The sequence below is a fragment of the Podospora pseudopauciseta genome, chromosome 1, assembly GCF_035222475.1.
Source record: "Podospora pseudopauciseta strain CBS 411.78 chromosome 1, whole genome shotgun sequence".
Lineage (NCBI taxonomy): Eukaryota > Fungi > Ascomycota > Sordariomycetes > Sordariales > Podosporaceae > Podospora > Podospora pseudopauciseta.
This window is the reverse complement of record NC_085892.1, coordinates 7,550,595-7,569,727: the sequence shown is the minus strand read 5'-3', so window position 1 is coordinate 7,569,727 and position 19,133 is coordinate 7,550,595. Positions and strand designations below refer to the sequence as shown.

The 19,133-nt window shown below is 51.6% G+C and overlaps 5 protein-coding genes and 1 non-coding gene across 6 annotated transcripts; 3 read left to right on the top strand and 3 right to left on the bottom strand.

Annotated features, from left to right (window-relative positions):
- Positions 1-2,467: 2,467 nt before the first annotated feature.
- Positions 2,468-2,530, top strand: QC763_120750 (uncharacterized protein; the record flags this gene model as incomplete). The annotated part of the gene is made up of 1 exon (XM_062908665.1): positions 2,468-2,530. The coding sequence occupies one exon, from the start codon at positions 2,468-2,470 to the stop codon at positions 2,528-2,530; it is 63 nt and encodes a 20-aa protein (XP_062771780.1).
- A 1,388-nt stretch (positions 2,531-3,918) lies between these two features.
- Positions 3,919-4,051, bottom strand: QC763_0024520. Its single transcript has one exon. It is a non-coding gene; the product is annotated as a tRNA-Met (tRNA).
- A 2,240-nt stretch (positions 4,052-6,291) lies between these two features.
- On the top strand, positions 6,292-8,650 carry QC763_120740 (uncharacterized protein). Its single transcript, XM_062908664.1, has 6 exons — positions 6,292-6,721; positions 6,753-7,608; positions 7,730-7,792; positions 8,101-8,216; positions 8,284-8,411; positions 8,497-8,650. The coding sequence occupies exons 3-5, from the start codon at positions 7,775-7,777 to the stop codon at positions 8,384-8,386; spliced, it is 237 nt and encodes a 78-aa protein (XP_062771779.1). The 5' UTR covers positions 6,292-6,721; positions 6,753-7,608; positions 7,730-7,774; the 3' UTR covers positions 8,387-8,411; positions 8,497-8,650.
- A 2,768-nt stretch (positions 8,651-11,418) lies between these two features.
- Positions 11,419-13,233, top strand: QC763_120730 (uncharacterized protein; the record flags this gene model as incomplete). The annotated part of the gene is made up of 1 exon (XM_062908663.1): positions 11,419-13,233. The coding sequence occupies one exon, from the start codon at positions 11,419-11,421 to the stop codon at positions 13,231-13,233; it is 1,815 nt and encodes a 604-aa protein (XP_062771778.1).
- A 1,162-nt stretch (positions 13,234-14,395) lies between these two features.
- On the bottom strand, positions 14,396-15,791 carry ISN1 (IMP 5'-nucleotidase; the record flags this gene model as incomplete). Its single annotated transcript, XM_062908662.1, has 2 exons — positions 14,396-15,705; positions 15,767-15,791. The coding sequence occupies 2 exons, from the start codon at positions 15,789-15,791 to the stop codon at positions 14,396-14,398; spliced, it is 1,335 nt and encodes a 444-aa protein (XP_062771777.1).
- Positions 15,792-16,586: 795 nt separating this feature from the next.
- On the bottom strand, positions 16,587-17,222 carry QC763_120710 (uncharacterized protein; the record flags this gene model as incomplete). Its single annotated transcript, XM_062908661.1, has 1 exon — positions 16,587-17,222. One exon carries the CDS (start codon positions 17,220-17,222, stop codon positions 16,587-16,589), a length of 636 nt encoding a protein of 211 aa, XP_062771776.1.
- Between the last annotated feature and the right edge of the window lie 1,911 nt (positions 17,223-19,133).

Genomic DNA, 19,133 nt, shown 5'->3' with positions numbered 1-19,133 from the left:
CTGTCTCGGCTTGAGTCGATGTGCTCGATCGTGCTGCAAAGGGGCAAGCCTTCACCGATCCTTGGACGCTCACCGGCGCGTCACTCTGCTCGCTCTTTCTCGTCGGCCTGTCCCAAGCCCAAGGGCCTGACAGACACCCTTGCAAGGCGATGCCGAGAAAGGCTTGTTCATTCCCCTCCCCTCCGTTGCTTTTGTTTCCCCGCTCTTCAAACGACGTCGGGTTCGATATCGACCGGGATTGGGACATCAATACCAGTCGAGGCTTGCCGCTCAGGACTGGTCGACTGAAAAACACCAATGGGCTGTTGCCAATTGAGAAGCAGTATTCTCAAGACCTCGTCAGAGCCCGCATGATTCACACAGCAACGGATGCGTCCTGCTGTGTCCGCGATAGTATGCTTTGTGGCTTGAGTCTTTTTTCCCCGCGCTCAGGGTGTACAGAGGCCTTCCTGATCAGCCATCCGTTCCCCAAGTACGACCCAAAACATGGCAGATGTGAAGGATGGGGAGAGGGGGTGTGGGCACGGAAGGAGAAGAGGAGGTGTTCCGCCCTCTTGGATGGGAGGAGCCGTGTGGATGCCGCTCTGGTGCGTGAACTCGTCTCCAGAACGAACTCACTCCTCTGCGTCCTTGGGCAATGGAAAACAAGTGACGGACGAGAGACCATCTTGGATTCCAAGTTCCCTCGTGCTCGTGGGAGCCTGCCCTTTTCAAAGCTCCATATCTCTTGGCGGAACCAGAACCAGAACCGGCGTTTCTTCACGACCCCATTTAACAACCTGCTCCGAGGCGGGAGGCTAAGTTTGCGGGAGATATCATCGGTTCGTTGGGACTAGCTTTCATTGAGGGTTTGTATGCGTTACTCTGTATGCCCTCCCAGTGCCCCTGACATGGAACCTGCCCCGTCTGGGCGGTCTGATTGGCTCTACCATGCAATAGGGTAGAGGGAACCAAGCGTTCCACGACGGCCTTTGGCACTCTGAACTTTCCCAACATGGCAACGAACATGGTCTGATATCAGCAAGGTGAAGTTCAGCCAGCCTGGCCAGCACATCATGATAGACATGGAAAAATCCCGCACGCAACGTGTGTTTGCATGTTGTTTGGGACAGGGCTAACCGCCATCCACCTCTCCTATCTGGTTCGTCTCGGGATTGGGCTGACCCAGGCGTCAAGTGCTAGATGTACTGGATACTTTGCTGTAGTCAGCTGCCAACTAGTCGCATCATTTGACCGCTAGCCAGCTTTGTTGCTTCCCTTCTGCCACGACCAAACCAACGCCAGCAAACACCACGACATTCGTATGCTTTCACATTCGTCTGTTGCGGAATTTATCGACGAGTTCGGTACCTGCAGCCGAACAAGGACGCCGTGAACCACTTGGCATCGGTATTCCGTCGCTTGGCAAGGAAGCCAAGACGGTCAACCCAGGACCCCTTTTTTTCTTGACATTTACATATGATCGTGGGATATCGAGATGGGATGCTGACACAGCTTCGCACCAAGACCAAAAAGACCGGTAGCCCAAGTGCTCGGATCCTCGAGGAACAACATCATGGGACGGGATGGCACACCCCATCATATTTTCGCCGACCCGGAGGCCGGCTGACGTAGCGAGCAGGTTTGCACAGCTTGAAGCCAACCCCAACAACAACAACCCCCGAGGACCCCAAAGAACGCCCTGCCGCCCCAAACACGCCCGATGAGTGGCCGGAGGTGGTGATGACGCGAGGTGACCCCGACAAGCTTCCGACCATCTGCTTGGTGGTCCCCAAGACAGGATGCTAAGCTTTTGTCGGAGAAGTCGTGCGCCCCCTCTGGCATTGGGCTCCTTTTGTTATTCCCGCCGTGCCGTCTTTGCCGGGTCCGCTGGCTGGCAGCACCGTTCAGCTGCTGCTGCGCTACGTGGAAGCGTCTGAAATCGCCATCCTTTCTGTCGCGTTGTGGGAAAAGCGAACCACCATAGAAGCCGCGATTCACAATTCTTTCGATTTCTTGGTTTTTTTTTTTTTTTTTTTTTTTTTTTGGTTTTGGTGGGGGGGTTTCATACGTACTTTTGTAATTTGATCACGACTGGTGGAAGCTTGGCTTGGGGTGTTATCTGAACATGCCAAACAAGCAAGTTGACGAGGCCATCAAGCCTTCTTGGGTTGCATCTTTTTCACCCAACCTACCAGCCAAGAAGAGACATTTACCCTTACTATTCCCATTGCCATCTTTGGGAGAAACTCCTTGTGATGCTAGTTTTCCACATCGTAGAGCCTAGTGTCTCACACACACACACACACACACACACACACACACACACACACACACACACACAAGTTTTATCGTTTCATCCGCCGCCGCTCTTTACCGCGCGATCCCCTCCGAACCGCCCGAACGAGCGAGCGACGGGAGCGAGTCCTTGGCCCTCCTCCCCCCCTCCTTCCGGGTGCGGGTCTGAGGGGATCTCGCAACACGGCAGATGCAAAAACCACGGACCAGGGTAAGACCCGGGACCCCGACTCCCCGAAGTTGCGATGGATGATGATGATGATGATGATGATGATAATGGGAATGGGGTGATGAATGTTCAGCCTACCACCGAAGCCGGGAATGGTGATGTTGTTGTTCAAGGTGGGGTGTGGTGGGGGCTGCACACACGGGACCGGGGGGTGGGAACCAGTGTCCGGTTGTTTTGTTTTATGTATAGCCAGCCGTCTTTTGTTCGGTCTCTACAGTACGTAAAAATTAAAAAATAAATGAATAAATAAATACAAAATAAAAAAAACTATAAAAATGAAAAAACTTAAAAAAAAAAAAATTGGGAAAAAAATAACACAAAAACTAAATAATAAATAAAAAAAAACAAAAAAAAAAACATAAAAAGTGAAAAATAAATAAAAAAAATAAAAATAAAAAAAATAAATAAAAAAATAAATAAAAATAAATAAAAAATAAATAAAAATAAATAAAAAATAAATAAAAATAAATAAAAAATAAATAAAAATAAATAAAAATAAATAAAAAATAAATAAAAATAAATAAAAATAAATAAAAATAAATAAAAAATAAATAAAAAATAAATAAAAAATAAATAAAAAATAAATAAAAAATAAATAAAAAATAAATAAAAAATAAATAAAAAATAAATAAAAAATAAATAAAAAATAAATAAAAAATAAATAAAAAATAAATAAATAAATAAAAAGAAAGCCGATTAGTGACGATAGAGGATTGCAGATCTGTGAAAGGATTTTGCTATTACGTACAATTCTAACCTACTGTAGGCAAAGGTCGGCATGTTATTGGGGGCATATATGCATGTGAGTTTGTACATGGCAGGTGCGTAGACGTTCAGAGACAGGTGGTGGGTTTCCCGGTTTTCTGGGAAGTTCTGGAAGGGGGTTTTGAAGGATATAAAATGGCCCTATCAAGGTTGAGATATGCAGCACGTGTCAGATTAGATTTGAGGAAGCCTCAGCGGGATAAGTAAGCAAGTATTGGTGGTTTTGTGTCCCCCTCCCCTCCCCCCCCCCCAACGCGAGGTTTGATTGTTGATGTCGATGGTAGACAAAAGAACAGCTGTCCAAAACACCTTGACACATTGCATGGGGAGGCAGGAAAGGGGGAAACAAGGAGTGTCGAGTATCACGCGACCACGTTTCATGGTGTGATCTCCAGTCATTCTGGGTGAGTTTGGCCCCTGTCTTCTTTTTTTTGGGGGTTGCGTGTTGGCAAGAAAAGCCAACGAGGTTGGATAAGAGCAAGTGCCGGTGGGAAGAAGAAGCGCTATCCTGGGAACAAGTCCTGGTTTTCTCCACCTGGGGGGCTTGGGAGGGAGAGTCCACCGGACTGACTCGGGAGTTGTGAGGAGAAGTGGGAAAAGCTTAATGGGAAACGTTTCTGAAGGGAGGCGAACATGACAGGAAAACAGGGAGCTTGGCTCAGTTGGAAGAGCGCAGGTCTCATATGAAATTTGTCAGATTTGATGACAAGGAGAAATATGATCTGGTTGCATAACATCAGAGTTATCCTGAGGTCGTGAGTTCGAGCCTCACAGTTCCCAATGGTTTGGTTCCCTGGTCCGAGGGGAGTGTTTGTGTATCTTTTTTTTATTTTTTATTTTTTTTGTCTTTGTTGGTGTTGTTTAGTTAGTTAGTTAGTTAGTTACTAGCTACATCTCTTTTTCTGGGCGGCTGCCTTGTGGTGTTTGTTATGGAAGGGTGTGTTACCTTCAAAGAACAGAACATTGCTTCCATTACATTGCTTCCGTTACATTGCTTCCATTACGTTTGGGCACTGTTCTTACCCCTTTTCCTTCTAGGGTTTACCAAAAAAGGCGCTGCTCTTTTCTCGCGGTCAGACTCAAAAATATTCTGCTGTACAACACAAGTGTCGGCCTGGGCCTGTTCGCAGACTATTTCCTGGTTTTTTTCGATCAAGAATGAAGAAGACCCCAGTCTCGAGACGTGGTCACCGGTTAAGGGTCTTTAGTGCAGGTATAACGATCACTGCATATGTAGTCAGCGATTCTCCCAACACCTTGCCTGCTCCTGAGACTTAAGATACTGGGACAGCATTGTTATGTGGTCATAGCTGTACTCCTCAGAACTTGGAAAAAGTACCTATGTATTGCCTTGGAAGTGATATATGTTTGCTCGAACTCAGAACGGGACTGATGTCCTTCATTGTTTCGACCTCAACATGGCGAAACCTATAACATAACTAAAACACTCCTTCCATATTCCGACTCTGGGTTCTATTTGAAGACCGCCTCTCTAATGGCATGGCTAAACCGTGTGAGCATGGTGCAAGTTGGTGTAACCCCTGAACAAATGCCATACTGCCAATCAGCTCATGAGCCATTCTATGTTCCACCTACATACACAAGAACTCTCAAGACTACCTTTGAGTAACTTTCGAGTACTATTGCCGCTTTACACGAGAACAGCTCACAGCTACCCAGATATCTGAAGCCTCGCCGAAGCTGTGAACAGCAAATCATCGCCGCTGCTAACGAGGTGATAGCATAGGTACTGAACGGCTCGGCCTCTGTGATAGATCACAGAGACGTAAGCTGCCAAGTTTTGTGTCTCACCCAATACAGAATACGGGACCAAATCAAGACGAACCAGAGGGCTGCCCTGCTTCAAGCCCTGTTATTGACCGCGTATGTGATCGACGCATCAAAAAGCATCGCCCCTGAAACATGAGCCTATTTACACAGAATAGCTTGACAGAGCCACGATGGTTTCTCTACCCCGACAGCACTTAAAGTACCTACCTTATCATTCTTATCTGGAATACCTATGACTGATACAGACTTCTCATCTCAACCCAACGACTCACATTTCACACTGCCTTGTCCTCTGAATAACCCAACCCCCCCCCCCGCCCCCCCCTTCCTTCTGAAAATGACAAACACAAGAAAAAAGAGCCCGCCAAGACGGCACTCGGTATTTTCATCTTTTTTCACAGCAGATTTGCCAAGTGTTACACCTGCAATCTTTCTACGAGAGAAGACCGAACAGCGGCGCGGTGAGCCTCTTGGCAGGTGATACACCTGGGATGAGGACTGTTGAGCAACAGGGAGTCTCTTGGCAGGTGGTACACTCGCGTTCGGGGTGACTATTGCTTTGATAGATCCATGCTGCGTCATACCGTCATACCGTCATACCTTCCAAGTTCTCGTAGAACCCTCCTAGTGGTTTTGTTATCTACAGTCTTGCTAGCGGTGGGTGAGTATGAACGAAAGCCTTGTGCGCAAGCTCTCTTCTCACCTCCTCAGACGGGCAGGTATCACCACCCTTGGCAAGACACTCCTTCTAGAGAGCCCGAGAGTCACCTTTGCCAAGAGGTTTTGCTGGGCGTGGTCTGCAGTTAGGCATGTGAGAGTCGTATGGGGAGGCAGGTATCTCTCTCTACTTTATCTTTTGTTGTCTGCACGGCGTGAGAGCACAGCATGGTCAGCACTTGGCCCTTATGCCACCACCCGTCGCATCAGCTATCCGTATCCTCCAGCGGTAAAGCCATCCGCAAAGGACGGAGATCAAGGCCCATCGTAGATGAAGTCGTGCAAGGCAAACCTTCCAGAAGCTCTCTGTCCAGGTGATTCCATGCAGCAGTGCCCTTCGCGACAGACTGATTTTTCTCTTCTTGCCTTGTACCTATGTCGTGACACGCTAAGCAATCGTGGAAGTGTCGACCACGAATCAATGGCATGCTCCAAGTTGGCTGACTGTAAGGTTCTTTGGGCGATGTGAGAGAATGAGGGAAAGGGACATGGAAAATGTGACTGGGGCCGAAGGAATCGAAATCAGGAGAACTCGATAGCAAAAGTCTGGGAGTAAGAATAGCTGTGTTTGCGACACTGTGCTCAATGCGCGCAGATCAGCAGATGGTTGATCGGTCATCACCACGCTTCTTGAAGCTTGAACTTGCAGGTGAGCTTTGCCGGCCTAGACTTGTGAACGAGGGAAGAAGACAACGTTACTTTGCTTGACAGTGATGAAAGCTGGACTGGCCATCGTCCAAATGGTTGACTGTTTGGTGCAACAATTGCCTTGTTCTGACGGATGACAGCCGTGACACTGTAGCACCTCACCGCCAACCCTTCACATGCTGGCTGTTTGCCCCATGACTGAGAAAGACATTGAGCACAAAGCCACCGCATTTAAAGCCAGGCGGCAAGAAGCGGCAGGCAAGGAGGTTTTGTGTCCGAGCACCGCAAGACCTAGAACGCCTTGTCTTGTGGCCTGTCCCAGCGCGAACAACTCAGAGCCCGACGGGGAGTTAGGCAGGCGTACCCGCGGTGAGCACCCTTATGACTTGTCCGAAACAGCTGGCCGAGCTGGTTGCTATCTGTTGTTGCAGGCATCGGATCGTCTCTCCTGAACCGAAACAAGCACGACGCACCATGTCGGCATGCACTTGACATGCCGCCCTTTCTCACTAGTCACTTTTCAGCTCAGCAAGAAGAAGCAACCACGGGGAGGGGAGATGTGAGTCCGGAGAAGTAGTTTGCCGAGTGCTTCCACGACGGCCCGAAGAGCTTGTTTGTTTCTTGCTCTGGGTGGTCATGATGGTGTGTCCAGAAGACTTGATCGGCTTTGAGTGTCAGTTCTGCTTCGTGATACTATCAAACATCATTGGTGAGTGGTCGTTACTTGACAAAGCCAGCGATGTGGTTGGGCGAGGCAGAGTGAAATGTTTCGTCACATACCAAGTCGGATTGAGTTCAAGTTTTTTTTTTTTCCTCCCTGGCTTGCGTTGCTTCTTCTGTCTGTTATCTACCAACAGGAAGGCTATCCGCTGTCTCAGCGGAAAAAGAAACCAGCATGGCGATCCTGCCGCCCTTTATCAGCCCCTCCATCCCCCTCACCAGAATGATGATGATAAATGGAGGGAGACGTCCGGTCGTTCAGGGTGTGAGGAAATCACCTTTTTCCAGAGCAGTTGTGTCTTCTATCACTCGTTCCTTCCAACAAACACTCTTTTATGGGTCAGTTGCTGGTCATAATTCTCGTCGCCTTACCGCCTTATACCACCGCCCTTCAAACCGCCACTCAACACCGCTCTCCTTCCAGAGCGACTCTGAGACCGACTTTGCCCTGAGCATCGAGTGTAAGAGTGCCCCGCGTTAGACCGTCAACACTTTCTCTCTCGCTCAGCAACCCAAACACTTCTCTCGCTCAGCAGACTCAACAGCTCTCTTGAATCTCACGAACGCTCACCACTCACTCAGGCACCCTGAACCATACCACACCAGGTCACAGGATAATCTCCCATCATGTGCGAGTACAAGCAGGTATGCCCTCAAAATCTTTGTTCTCCTTCTCCCGGTCTTGCTTGGCTCTCGTATGGTTTTTTCTCGCCCTTCTGGCTGTTGTTCTGTCGTCCCATTCCAGTCGCGGCCGCTTGTTTTGTTATGTTTTTGTTTTCTTGTGGATGTCGACCTCCTCCTCGTCTTCGCTTCCGGGCAGGTCTCCATCTCTGTCCTGTCCGGTCCGTTTGCTTGTGCTGTTTCTCGTTCCACAATCTTCCCGCCCCCCTCCTCGCGTGTTGAAACCAAGCGCTCGTGAACGCCCCCATGGCCCATGTGCTAATGCTGATCAGAGAGAGTACCTCATCTGCGGCCACCTGCGCTGGCTCGCGACCAAGCATTGCGAAAAGTTCACGCAGTATGGCAAAATTGCCAGGTGTGAGCCCAAGATTATGGAGTTTGAGGAGTCGTGAGTGTTTTTGCTCTCCCACTTGCTTGTCCCTCGATATGCTTGGTCGACTGATTCTGCTGTATAGTCCCAAAATCTGTGGCAACTGCCTCACCAAGGACAACCCGCCGCACCTGAAACTCATGTTGGATCCTAACTCGCCCATGGGGCGCTATTTATCCCGCCCTTGAGGCGGTTGGCTTCGGGCGGGCTCTGGGAGGATTTTGGGAGGACTTTGGGAGGATCCTGGGCTAATAATGGATGGGATATTTGGGTCGGAATCGGAACAGTATGGGCTCTGGATGGTTGCATGGGAAAAATAATCTGGGCCTCTTCTTTTCTGATCAGAATGCCTCTCGCTGTCTGCTTTCAATGCCTATTTCGAGTCTGACAGTGCTTTTGTGCTTCTTTTGAGATCTCGGGCTGATCTTGGAAGGCTCATGTTTGATGGCCCGACGTCTAATTGTGCTGTGTTGAACACCTGCATGTCGGATATCAGCTTTCCCCAACATCCGTACCTAGTGTGCCAAGTTCTGTTCTCCTGCTTGCGATCCCCCCACAATGCCCCGATGTCTCCCGTCAGAGAGTGTCTCTAGCATATCTCGATTTGTCCCTTGTGTTTTCCTTCCAGCGGTTTTTGGGAGACCAATGTCCAGTGACTCCCTCGCCTTCTGTCCTGGTTCCCTGTCCACATTCATTTGCAGTTCTTCCTCCATCCGTAGCCAGACAACCCACAGCATCTACATGTTCTCCCTTGGAGAGAGCATGCGGTGGCGCAGCCGTAGTCCGCAGCATGTGGTTGGTCCTCTCCAGACAAGAAGCATTCTGTGCAAGCCCTCCCTCCCTCCCTCGCACCCTGTAGGCCCGACCGACTCCTGCATCAATCCGACTACCGGCATTTTTGCGCGCTTTTTCTTCTTCGGCCAAAGCAAGCAAGCCAACCTCAATTCCATTTCCACGAACCGCAAACCACTTGCTTGCGTGGTGGGATGGGATGCGTCGGCCGTTTCGCAGCTCTCTCGACAGGGCCCGTACCCAGAGTCCCGGATTGTTCCAATGAGCTCCTCCCTGAGCTTGACTGATTTATCAACTTGATAAACTGGATAACGATCAACACCTGCGTGGCACCTGCTTGGTAGCAGCAAACACTCCGGTCCGGGTTCCGGCCTTAGGCTGACAGTTTCCCCAGGGTCCTGGACTGACAGTTTCCCTAGGGGTCCTAGACCCTGATGTAAAAAGGGACCCCTTCCGCAGCTTCCGCTTCCATTCTCATCGTCGGGGGCAAGACCCCAAAAACGCACGGCATCTTTTGGTTGATGCAACCCCATTTTTGGTTCCCCTCACCCACAGACAATCACCCACAGCACGCACGCACGCCATCTCAATTCCTCGAGCTGCCCAAAATGCGGAGAAAACACGGGGGAGGGCAAATTGACGGTCTGCGAGTCGTGGGAGCCTGGCTCATAAACCCTCCTCGTGACCATGAATTTATCGAAAAGGTGCATCCAACCCCCGCAACGACAGAACAGAGAAAAGAGGCACTACATGGATTGGGACCTGCTGTGCCCAATCAGATCCGGCAGAGATGGCATTTCGAGCGTGTGATTGGCCGGATCATCCCACTGAGCGTCCGCGGGCCGCTCCCCGCATCAAACCCCAGCCGTCCCAGGGGTCTTTTTCTCTTTCGGGGGTTTTGCTTGCGCTAGCACGAACTCGGGGGAACTAGGGTTTTGATGGTAGAGAAACGATGTGCTTCTGTTTCTATTTGGAACTGTTTTGGTTTGCTTCAGATGTCTTTGTTTTTGGTGTTTGATAGGTCGGCTTCGGACCGAAAACCAGGCATTTGACAGAGCAACACCGGGTTTGAAACAAAGTAGGGCAGCCAATGAAGCCTCCCGAAGCCGGATTGGGGTTGCAGCTGTCAGGAACGGCTGCAAAGGCATAAAAAGCGTCGGTGGACCCTTGCTGACTGCCGGGGCGGTTTTGTACCGAGGAGGTTTAGTTGTGTGGTGCCAACACATCCACAGCAGCTTCTTTCCCTCCCAAGCCCCCGGTTGACTCTACAGTGGAAGAGTCAGACAGACTCTCTGTCCGACATCAGTCTGCCAGGTCGATGGCGGTGATGCTCTGCTTTGGCCTTTGTAGATGGGAGGCGTTTTGTTCAGCAGACAAAAAGGCGGTATCCTTTTGGAACTGGCCAACTGCCGCCCGTCCCCACAAAGCGACCGCCAAGTGTCAAGGATGGCCGGGCAGAGTCCGGCGAATTTGTTTACCGCCGGCCGGCCGGTCTTTGGGCAGAAAGATGCTGTTGTGTTGTTGGAAAAAAGAGTAGCATCCGAGATGGAAAAATGAATATACTTTGTACGAAACACAACGACAAACCAAAACTGGAAGACGGCGCTCGTGGTTTCGCTTGGGCCAACCGGCTGATGGGCCGTGGGGGGGGAGGGAGGGGGAGATATGCTGAGGGTTCTGTGTTGCAGTGCCGCTCCCCGCTGAATGGGAATGCGACCCGCAGATGCCGCCGGGAGGGCCCACTTTTCTGATCGCGTGTTTCGTCACAACCCTCTCAGCTGGCTGCTGGCAGACAGCAACTGAACAAGGCTGCCTACCCTGCCACGTCCCTTCTTCAAAACTCCATGCCCCCGTGCCGCAAAACATTCCCATCCTTCTGCTGGCCGCTGACACTCTTCTCTGTCCCTCGACGGTCCCGCCGTTTCCGCCCAGCTGTTTCGACCACCTGCTGTTCTCTTCGACAACACACCAACCCACCAAGCCCACACCACATCTTAGTCGTCCAAGTATCCAGCTTCTCGGGCCTCGTGGCACGCTCGTCCCTTCGACCGGAACCTTATGCCCCAGTTGCACCAAAGCACATGCCGACTTGTCGCAGTCGCAACTCCACTCCTGCCAACAGGTCACTAAAGTCGAGCAGCAGCAGCAAATCATCTGAGGACCCAAAACGGCCCTTAGCCCAGTTCCTAGCCGAGGTGTACACATCCGTCCGAACCTAGATCGTGGGATGACATCAACCCCATAGTAGAAAGAGCCGCGAGCCCCCTTGCCAATTCTGGACCCTTTGGTGGCTATCCATTGCGTCCTTTTTATTTTTTTTATTTTATTTTTTTATCTTCACCAACCCGTCAATTGCCTGCGAACCTACGGAAAAAAAAAAAAAAGAAAAAAAAAAAGAAGAAGAAAAACCCGAATCTGGATAGCAACCATGGCCACTTTGGCAACAAAACTTCCCTCGGATGCCTTTTGGCCCTCTGGCGCCGTGGAATCCGATGTGCGCCAGTCTTTTCCCACCACCCTCTCCAGCGATACCTCTTCCACCATCATATCGCCCTTGACGCTGCCTCGAGGTGCTGCCGGTTACTTCGACCAGAGGATACACGGCAACCCAAAAGCACACGTCTATTCGCCGCTGTCGCCAGGTGTTCGAGGTCCTGGTCCACACCAGCAGTCGTTCCTGTCACCGCACATCTTGAACGACCAGTACCGATCCAGCAGCGTCCCACCACAGGCGCGACAGAGCACAGCATCGCCAGCTGGCCAAGAAAACAACTCCCGGTCCAGCCAGGATTCCACCGGCGGCTCCATCCATGGACTGAGCTTTAACGGCCTCTGTGGCCACCCGCGCTCCCTTTCAGATTCCAACAGCAGCGCCTCTCAAGCCTCCATGATTCGACGACTCCTCACCCAGAACGGACGGATACGAGAGGCTTGGGAAGCTGAGCGAAAGTATATGGAGGCCAACCGCGAACGCGCAGAGGAGGTCTACAAGGAGGAGCGCGCATTGATGGAGGAGGAGCGCGCCGAGTGGGAAACTGAGAGGGCGCTCCTCCTCAAGCAAATCGAACACCTGCAGAATCAGCTTTTGGGCGGTGCTGGCAACATGCTCTCGCCACGAAACGGCAACGTCCTGTCGGACCAGGGCTCTTTCTCGTCAGCGAGTGGCTTGCGTGGAGGCGCGGCTTGGGAAGCATCACCAGAGAGCATGAAGAGCTCCCACTCGTCTCAAAGCAACGGTCCCGCTGCCCCCAAGAACCTTGCAGTTTTCCACCCGGCAAGCTTGGGTGGATCGCCAGGCCCAGCACTGAAGCACAGCTCTCTTCCCCAGCTCCGAACGGCATCGAATGTTCTGGAACCCCTCCCCGAGAGAATTTCCATTGGACATATCCCAAGCTCCGGCCTTTCGCCCATCTCAGCCACAGCATCCGAAACCGACGGCAGCACCCCTGTGCCGGTTGTCGACATCCAGGAGATCATCCCAGAGCTGGAGGGAATTCCGCTCAAGGCGCCTGCCATTCAGAAGCCCACCTTCACAGATGGTCCATCGGTCGAAGGTTCGAATGCGTCTAGCCGGTCTTCTTCCCCACAAAACTCATCAGACGAAGCCAAAGCACCACGCGCGGCCAAGGTTGAGACGTTGCAGGTCTTGGCGGCCCATGAGTCGGCCCGTCTGACGATGCACGCCGGCCACACTCCCAGTCACTCCCTGTCGCTTCTGACCACTGTCGCATCATCCGGGGCTGCGACCGCTACAAGCAGCGGCGAAAGCACGCCGACCATTCAGCAGGGCGACGGTGCGTTCGGCCAGGCTGAAGCGGCGGTGCAGGTGGAACAGCAGGCTATCGAGATCGCACAGCAGCTCACCGATGCCGACTCGGCGGATGACCACCCCGAGCAGGTTTATGAGCCCAGCGAGGGTGACGTCCGTCTAAAAGGCCCGTTGATGGTGCGCAACATGCCTGCCCACGACGAGATATTTTTTCGCAGATTGTCCGACAAGTTGGAGGAGGTAGCTCTGGACCGCGAGGCTTCCCTGCCGGCTGTGCTCAAGGATGCCGACTCGTCCGAGGAGGCCGAGACCCAGGCCGACGCCTCCGTGTCTGAGACATCCGAGGCCTCTAGCACCACCGAGAAGGACAACAGCAGCACCAAGAGCGGTGACGACGAAGAGGACTTTGAGATCCCGCTCAAGATCAAGAAGAGCAACAATTTTGGAGCCCCGTTTGGGTCGTCTCGGTGGTAGATACCCCTTTTTTGTTTTCTTTTTTTTTTTCTGTTTTTTTTTCCTTTGCCCGCCACCCTGACGATCCGAAAGTGTGTGTGTTTACGATTTCTATGATTCATCACTGTACCTATTTTAATACGGGGTTCTTTTTTCTTGTGTCTTTTGTGCAACACGTCCCCCCACTGTTCCAAACATTTATTTCTTCCACTTTCGAAGCGGGAACGGGCTGGTGATGGTGGGCACACACAACAACGAAGAAGCATCATATATACATCAGCTGCATGCAAGACATTGGGGGAAAGCATCAATCACATAGATTTTTTTATTGTGGGTGGGAGAAGAAGAGAGATACACACATAAAAGATACGGCAGCATGCGCGCATTGGCATTGGGGGGAAAAGGCCTCTCTGCCATGGGAATTAGGGATGGGTCATCATGGGAGCAAGGTCGGGAATATAGCATGTTAGCATAAAGGAGTTGCTGATCACAACTCTTGTTTCAGGAGGATGTCTTTGATGGAATTTGGATTTTTGGATTGTTTTTTTTTCTTTTTTTTTCTTTTTCTTGCGGAATATACCCCCCTTTAACCCCCTTCGCCTTTTTTTGTTTTGTTTTTTTACTATCTCTTTTGTCTGTTGAGTGTTAGCTTTGTTTGTTGAGGAGGATGAAGAAGAGGAGACGAATACCCCCTCCGCCTATATATATACCTTACCTTATGAATCATCCCATGTGGGTTTAAAAAAAACATGACTCTTGAGATCCGTTTGTTTAAATTTTTATATTTATATATATATATATATATTTGAAATGAGGTTGAGATTGAGATTGAGATCAACGATGTGTGTTTGTTGGAGAAACGTAGGTTGCATCCAAAAAAATAAATAAAAAAAAGGTAAAGTGAAATGTGTCTTCTTTCATGTCGTGTGGTAGATAGAACAGAGTAAAGCAGTTTGGTACACATATAATGACATGTATAAAGTGAGCTTTATCATTATATGCATTAAAAAGTGTTTGTTTGTTTGTTTGTTGAATTATCCAAACCACATCTTTCATCTTTCAACTCCCCTTCCGTTGCTATCCTGCATCCTGCATCATCATCATCATCATCATCATCACCATCACCATCATCATCATCATCATCATCCCTCCCCCCACCCAGTGATCCAAGCCAACCACCAGCCTAAGACATCTTCTTCCCCATCAGCTCCCCCAACTCATCCAGCAACTCCACCGTCTCCGCCGGGCTCGCAATCCAAGCCGTCGTCCCCACGCTCCTCGCCCTGAAATCGTTGGCCCCCGCGCTGAGAAACTGATCACCCACGTGCAGCGTGTTCTCCCCCCTTATCGGCCTCCCCGTCTCGGGATCCCTGAACCACCTCTGACAAACCGTCACGCCCCAGCTCTTGTCCCCAATGTCCACAAACACGTCGTTGCCCCCGTTGAAGGCGCAAAACGGCACCTTTTTGCTCCTCCCGGCCGAGGACAGCTCGAGGATCTTTTGCACGCAGAGGACCGTCTCCTCGAGCGACTCGCGCGGGATGCGGATGTGGGGGGGGGAGGGGATGATGCCCACCGCGCGGTCTTTTCTCATGAGCACGGCGGGGAGGTTGAGGGTCTCGATGCAGTCCGCCAGGGCCGCCTCGGCGATGTCCAGAAGCTGGGTGATGTCCCGGTCGTCCCAGAGGAGCATCTCGGCCGTGAGCCATTCTGACCGCGGGACGGGGGAGAGCAGGTGCTCCGAGGCGGGGTCGAACTGGAAGAGGTAGTTGGCTTCGCCGCCCATGATGATCACGGAGCGTTTCTGGACGGGGGTCAGATCGACCGAGGTTGCGATGCTGTCCAGCAGCCCATGGAGGCGGGCGTAGTAGCGGTCTGCCGAGGTGTAGCCCGCCGCGGTGACGATGCCGATCTTGATGTTTTTCCTGAGGAGGTCCAGCAGCCGCGGGATGACGGGGGAGGTCGGCTCGAGGGATTGCCCGTCGTCGTAGAGGGTCACGTCTCCGTCAAAGGTGGCTAGCTGGAGGGTGCTGCCTGGTGTGGTGGAGGTCACCGAGATCAGCTGGGCTGAGTTTAGGATCAGGCGGACGTCATTGAAGGAGGGAGACACGAAGCGGCGGGAGGAGATGTAGCGTTTGCGGTCTTGGAATTTGAATGCTGCTTCTAGGGGAAGGCGGGTGAAAAACGGGCCGATGGAGGGGACGAGGAGTTTGAGCTTGGAGGGGAAGGGGTTGTCGGGGTCGTTTTGGTGGGCAATGTGGTCGTCAATCATGAGCTCGACGTCGTGGAGGATTTCGGCGTAGCGGCGGTGGGCTTCCTCGCGGGCCTTGATGAGGATGGGGTTCGGGGAGCCGGGAGGGGAGGTGCCGAGCTCGGGCGAGGATGGGGGGTATTCGAAGATGCCGTGGGGTTGGGAGTAGAGGACGAAGGGGACGGCGAGGAGGCCCTTGATCCATTCGATGAATTGATCGCGCCGGTGAGTTTTGAGGGCGTCTGGCGTGTGGTGTCAGTTCCACCCACCCGGTCTTCATCGAGGGGCAGCAAGCAAACTCACATTCAACGCGGTATCGGGTCGTCATGATGAAGGTTGCAGTAAACAGATTGGGTATCAAAAATGATTCGTATATGAAGTAGAAAGTAGGTGAGCAAAAGATAGACCAAGAGCTCGAGACAGAGAAGAAACAAAATGGAATGACTGAGTGATATATTGTGCCAGCAAAAGAAACAGTCACACAGTCACCGCTTCTTGACACACAACGCACACACAGCACGGCTTAGCTGTCGGTGATAAACAAATCAATAGTCGGAATATCTGTCAATAGGTGATCGGCTGACTCCGATAATGTCTTTGTTTCCCCTTGCGGCGCCGGCGTGTCAACTGTCGCCAACGAATAGCCGTTGCAGAATGATGTCACAGGACAGCTGTCGAGGGCATTCACCAATCAGGAGCTCCAAAGCTGGCTTGTGCTTCAGGGACCTCTGGGCTTGGCAGCCCCCGCATTGCTCTTATCGTCGCGGATCATTGAGCTTCCCCGGGAAGGTGTTTGAGTGTTTACTCCACTCGTTCTGAAGCGGATCGAGAACGTTGGTTGAGTCTTCGGCGGTTTGCGCTATGGTGATGTGGAGTGAAATGTCCTGGTCTCGATCTTTGGGAGGGTTGGGGCAGCTGGGCGTTGGCAAGTGGCAGGGATCAGTGTGAAGAACGTTATTTATTCATGTATTGAGCTCCTGAAGATCGGTTGAACCAGCTGAAGTATTTATTTACATCATAATTGTGAGACCAGCACCACCCAAGAGACTAACCCCCAGTTTTGACAATAGGAACATGAAGATGAAAACGAAGGAAGAACCAGGCACACAAGAAAAAGGTAGGGTCAGCAAGCAATGCTCGCCGTCTCCGTCCTCGTCAAGCACCCATCAGCACAAGCGGTTGGGCATCCCTGAACCCAAAGCACAGTCCTCGGCTGGCAGTTGCAAGGCACCACCTGCGTGGTTCTGACCTGGCAGGTTGGCACAGGGCATCGGATAACAGGGCAGTCGCCCGGCGTGGTGATCCTGGTGACAGTCGGGCAGGGGATCGTGGACGTGGTGCTGGTGGTGGTGATCCGGGGAGGAAGGGTGACAACGCTGGTGATGACCCTGGTGGTCTGAATGGGGGCGGAGGTCCTCGTGGGGGTGGTGGAGGTTGTCCGCCGGGTGCTGGTGGTGGTGACACGGCGAGTGGAAGTAGGGGTAGGGCAGGCGAGGCTGCTGGTGCGGAAGATGATATCACAGCCTTGATACGGGCAGTCGGCCGCGCAAGGGGCGATGAGAGTGGCTGTCGGGATTGCAGCCGGGCAGTTGCAGGGCTGACGGATAGTGGAGTAGAAAGCGCAGTCGGAAAGAGGGCATCGTTTGTTGCACTCCCGGTTCTGAATAGTTTTGGTTGCGGTTGGGCAGGCGACAGGAGCTTGAGCTGCCGCCAGACTGACGAGGCTGGCCAGGCCTAGGATGGCGGTGGTGAACTTCATGATGACGGTAGCAAGAATGATGATGATGATGATGATGAAAGAGAGCTTTGGTGGCGTTGGTAAAGCCCAGAGGTTCTTCTATTTATCTCCTTCCAAGCGGAATGTATGTACCCCGGACTACGAAGTAGCTGGTTTCTATCTTTGGATACCGTGTGGGGGATGAGGACAAACCTAATGGCAATATCAAGTCCTTTTTCTCCGGAATCATACCTACTGTATAGCACCACCGGATGAACTAAAACACATGTTATTGCAGTCTTCCTTCGATGCTACCCAGGATGGAGGAGGCTCTTTGTTTGGCACCGTGTTATGGGAACAGACTTAACCCGAGAGGAAGATGAGCTGTATCGTTAAGCATGACTGTGGGAGCTTCTGCCCCTGCTTTTGTCGGGCCGCTGGGGAGCTATCCATATGATCGGAAAATAAAAGCAGCCTGAACATGTCTGTATACTTACAGGGAGGGGCACTTGATATGGCGGAACCAAACCTTCTGTATACTGCCGTCGGGTCAAGGCATATTGTCTCCTTTCGTGTTCCCAAGTAAGCATCGTCTCCTGATTTTCACCATCTAACGAAGTAGTAGCGAGGTTGACGGAGCCCAACTGTCCACATAATGGTTCTTCTGGGCGAGACAACTTTGCATCCGCCACCCATTTCGAACCGGACGCTAGAATCCGGAATCCTGGGCGAGCTGTGATAGCTTGTTCGCCAGTTGATGCAGGACAGGTCGATCATGGGATTGCGGGGTTTGGCGGTGGTCATCTCGGGTCTCGGGTTGAATGTGCGAGCTACCGGGCTGTGAAGATGTATCGTAGGTATATGACCCCGTAGAAGTGTCGTGATATAAAGGTCGAGTATCGACTAATAACCAGGGGGGCGCCTATATCCATCCAAATGGAAAGCTTCACACCTTCTGTCTCCTTCCCGATGAAGCATTCAGCGTCACTGTCCCAGTTCGTCTACTTTCCCAGTCCCTCTAGACGCACGCTATGTAATGCCCAAAAGAAATCGAGGTCTCTCCTTGGCTCATATAAATCCCTCCCTCGTGACAGACGCGCTTGCTCGGGTATGCCTGTAAAGCGATGTGCTGAGTCTGTCGATGTGCAGTCGACCCACATCGCAATATGTTCAATCACCCAGGCTGTCGATCCTTGTTTATGTGGGTACAGTTGGCAGTGAATAGGAAAAATCAGGATAGCGCGGCATGATTGTGCTGTGTGAGTTATATGATATCAGCCTTGAGCCTCCTTTTTAGCCTGAGCTGTGGGGACCCTCTCGATCTTGTTGGCCAAGGCCGAGAGGGTTTATATGCTGAACTCATGCGCGACCGTTTGATGTGTGAGTGGGTCTCGAAAACCACTTTATCAATCTTGAAAAAAGTGAGCATCAGTCGAGCCGAGGAACGCCGACAAAAATAGTCTATGCGGAAGCAAGAGCTGATCATGGTGATTGTCAGGGGTAAAAGGGGCGGAAATAAATAAGAGCAAATATCGATGCCGGGCCCTTGTCCCGTCTGCTCTTCCGTGCTATATCCGCCCAGCAAACTGATATGGCAACTCGTAACCAGTTGCTGAGAACACACACGCGAGTGTCATTTGCGTAGAAACCCGAGCACACAAAAGACTTTGGCACGAACTGGTACTGGCCAGAACGAAATGCAGATCGAGGAGCAGCTCGATGCTAGGCCGTGGGCAACTTGCCAAAGCTAAGTATTCAATCATAGTGCAGTTGTGACATTGTGCTTCTGCTGTGGGTGTCCCTTGACGACCACGGTGCAGAGTTGTCTGATCAAATAAGTGCCTCCATCGTCTTCTTTCCAGGAGAGTATCCGTAGCTCGCTTGAGCGTGGTAAATGCCCTACAGACTGTTAGTCGAGGATAGAGCAAGGCGTGTACAAAGAAGGTGTTCGTC

Excerpts from the sequence above, each read along its gene's own strand:
- QC763_120740 (XM_062908664.1), top strand. Across the intron at positions 8,217-8,283 it reads ATTATGGAGTTTGAGGAGTC|TCCCAAAATCTGTGGCAACT; the intron begins GTGAGTGTTTTT and ends TCTGCTGTATAG.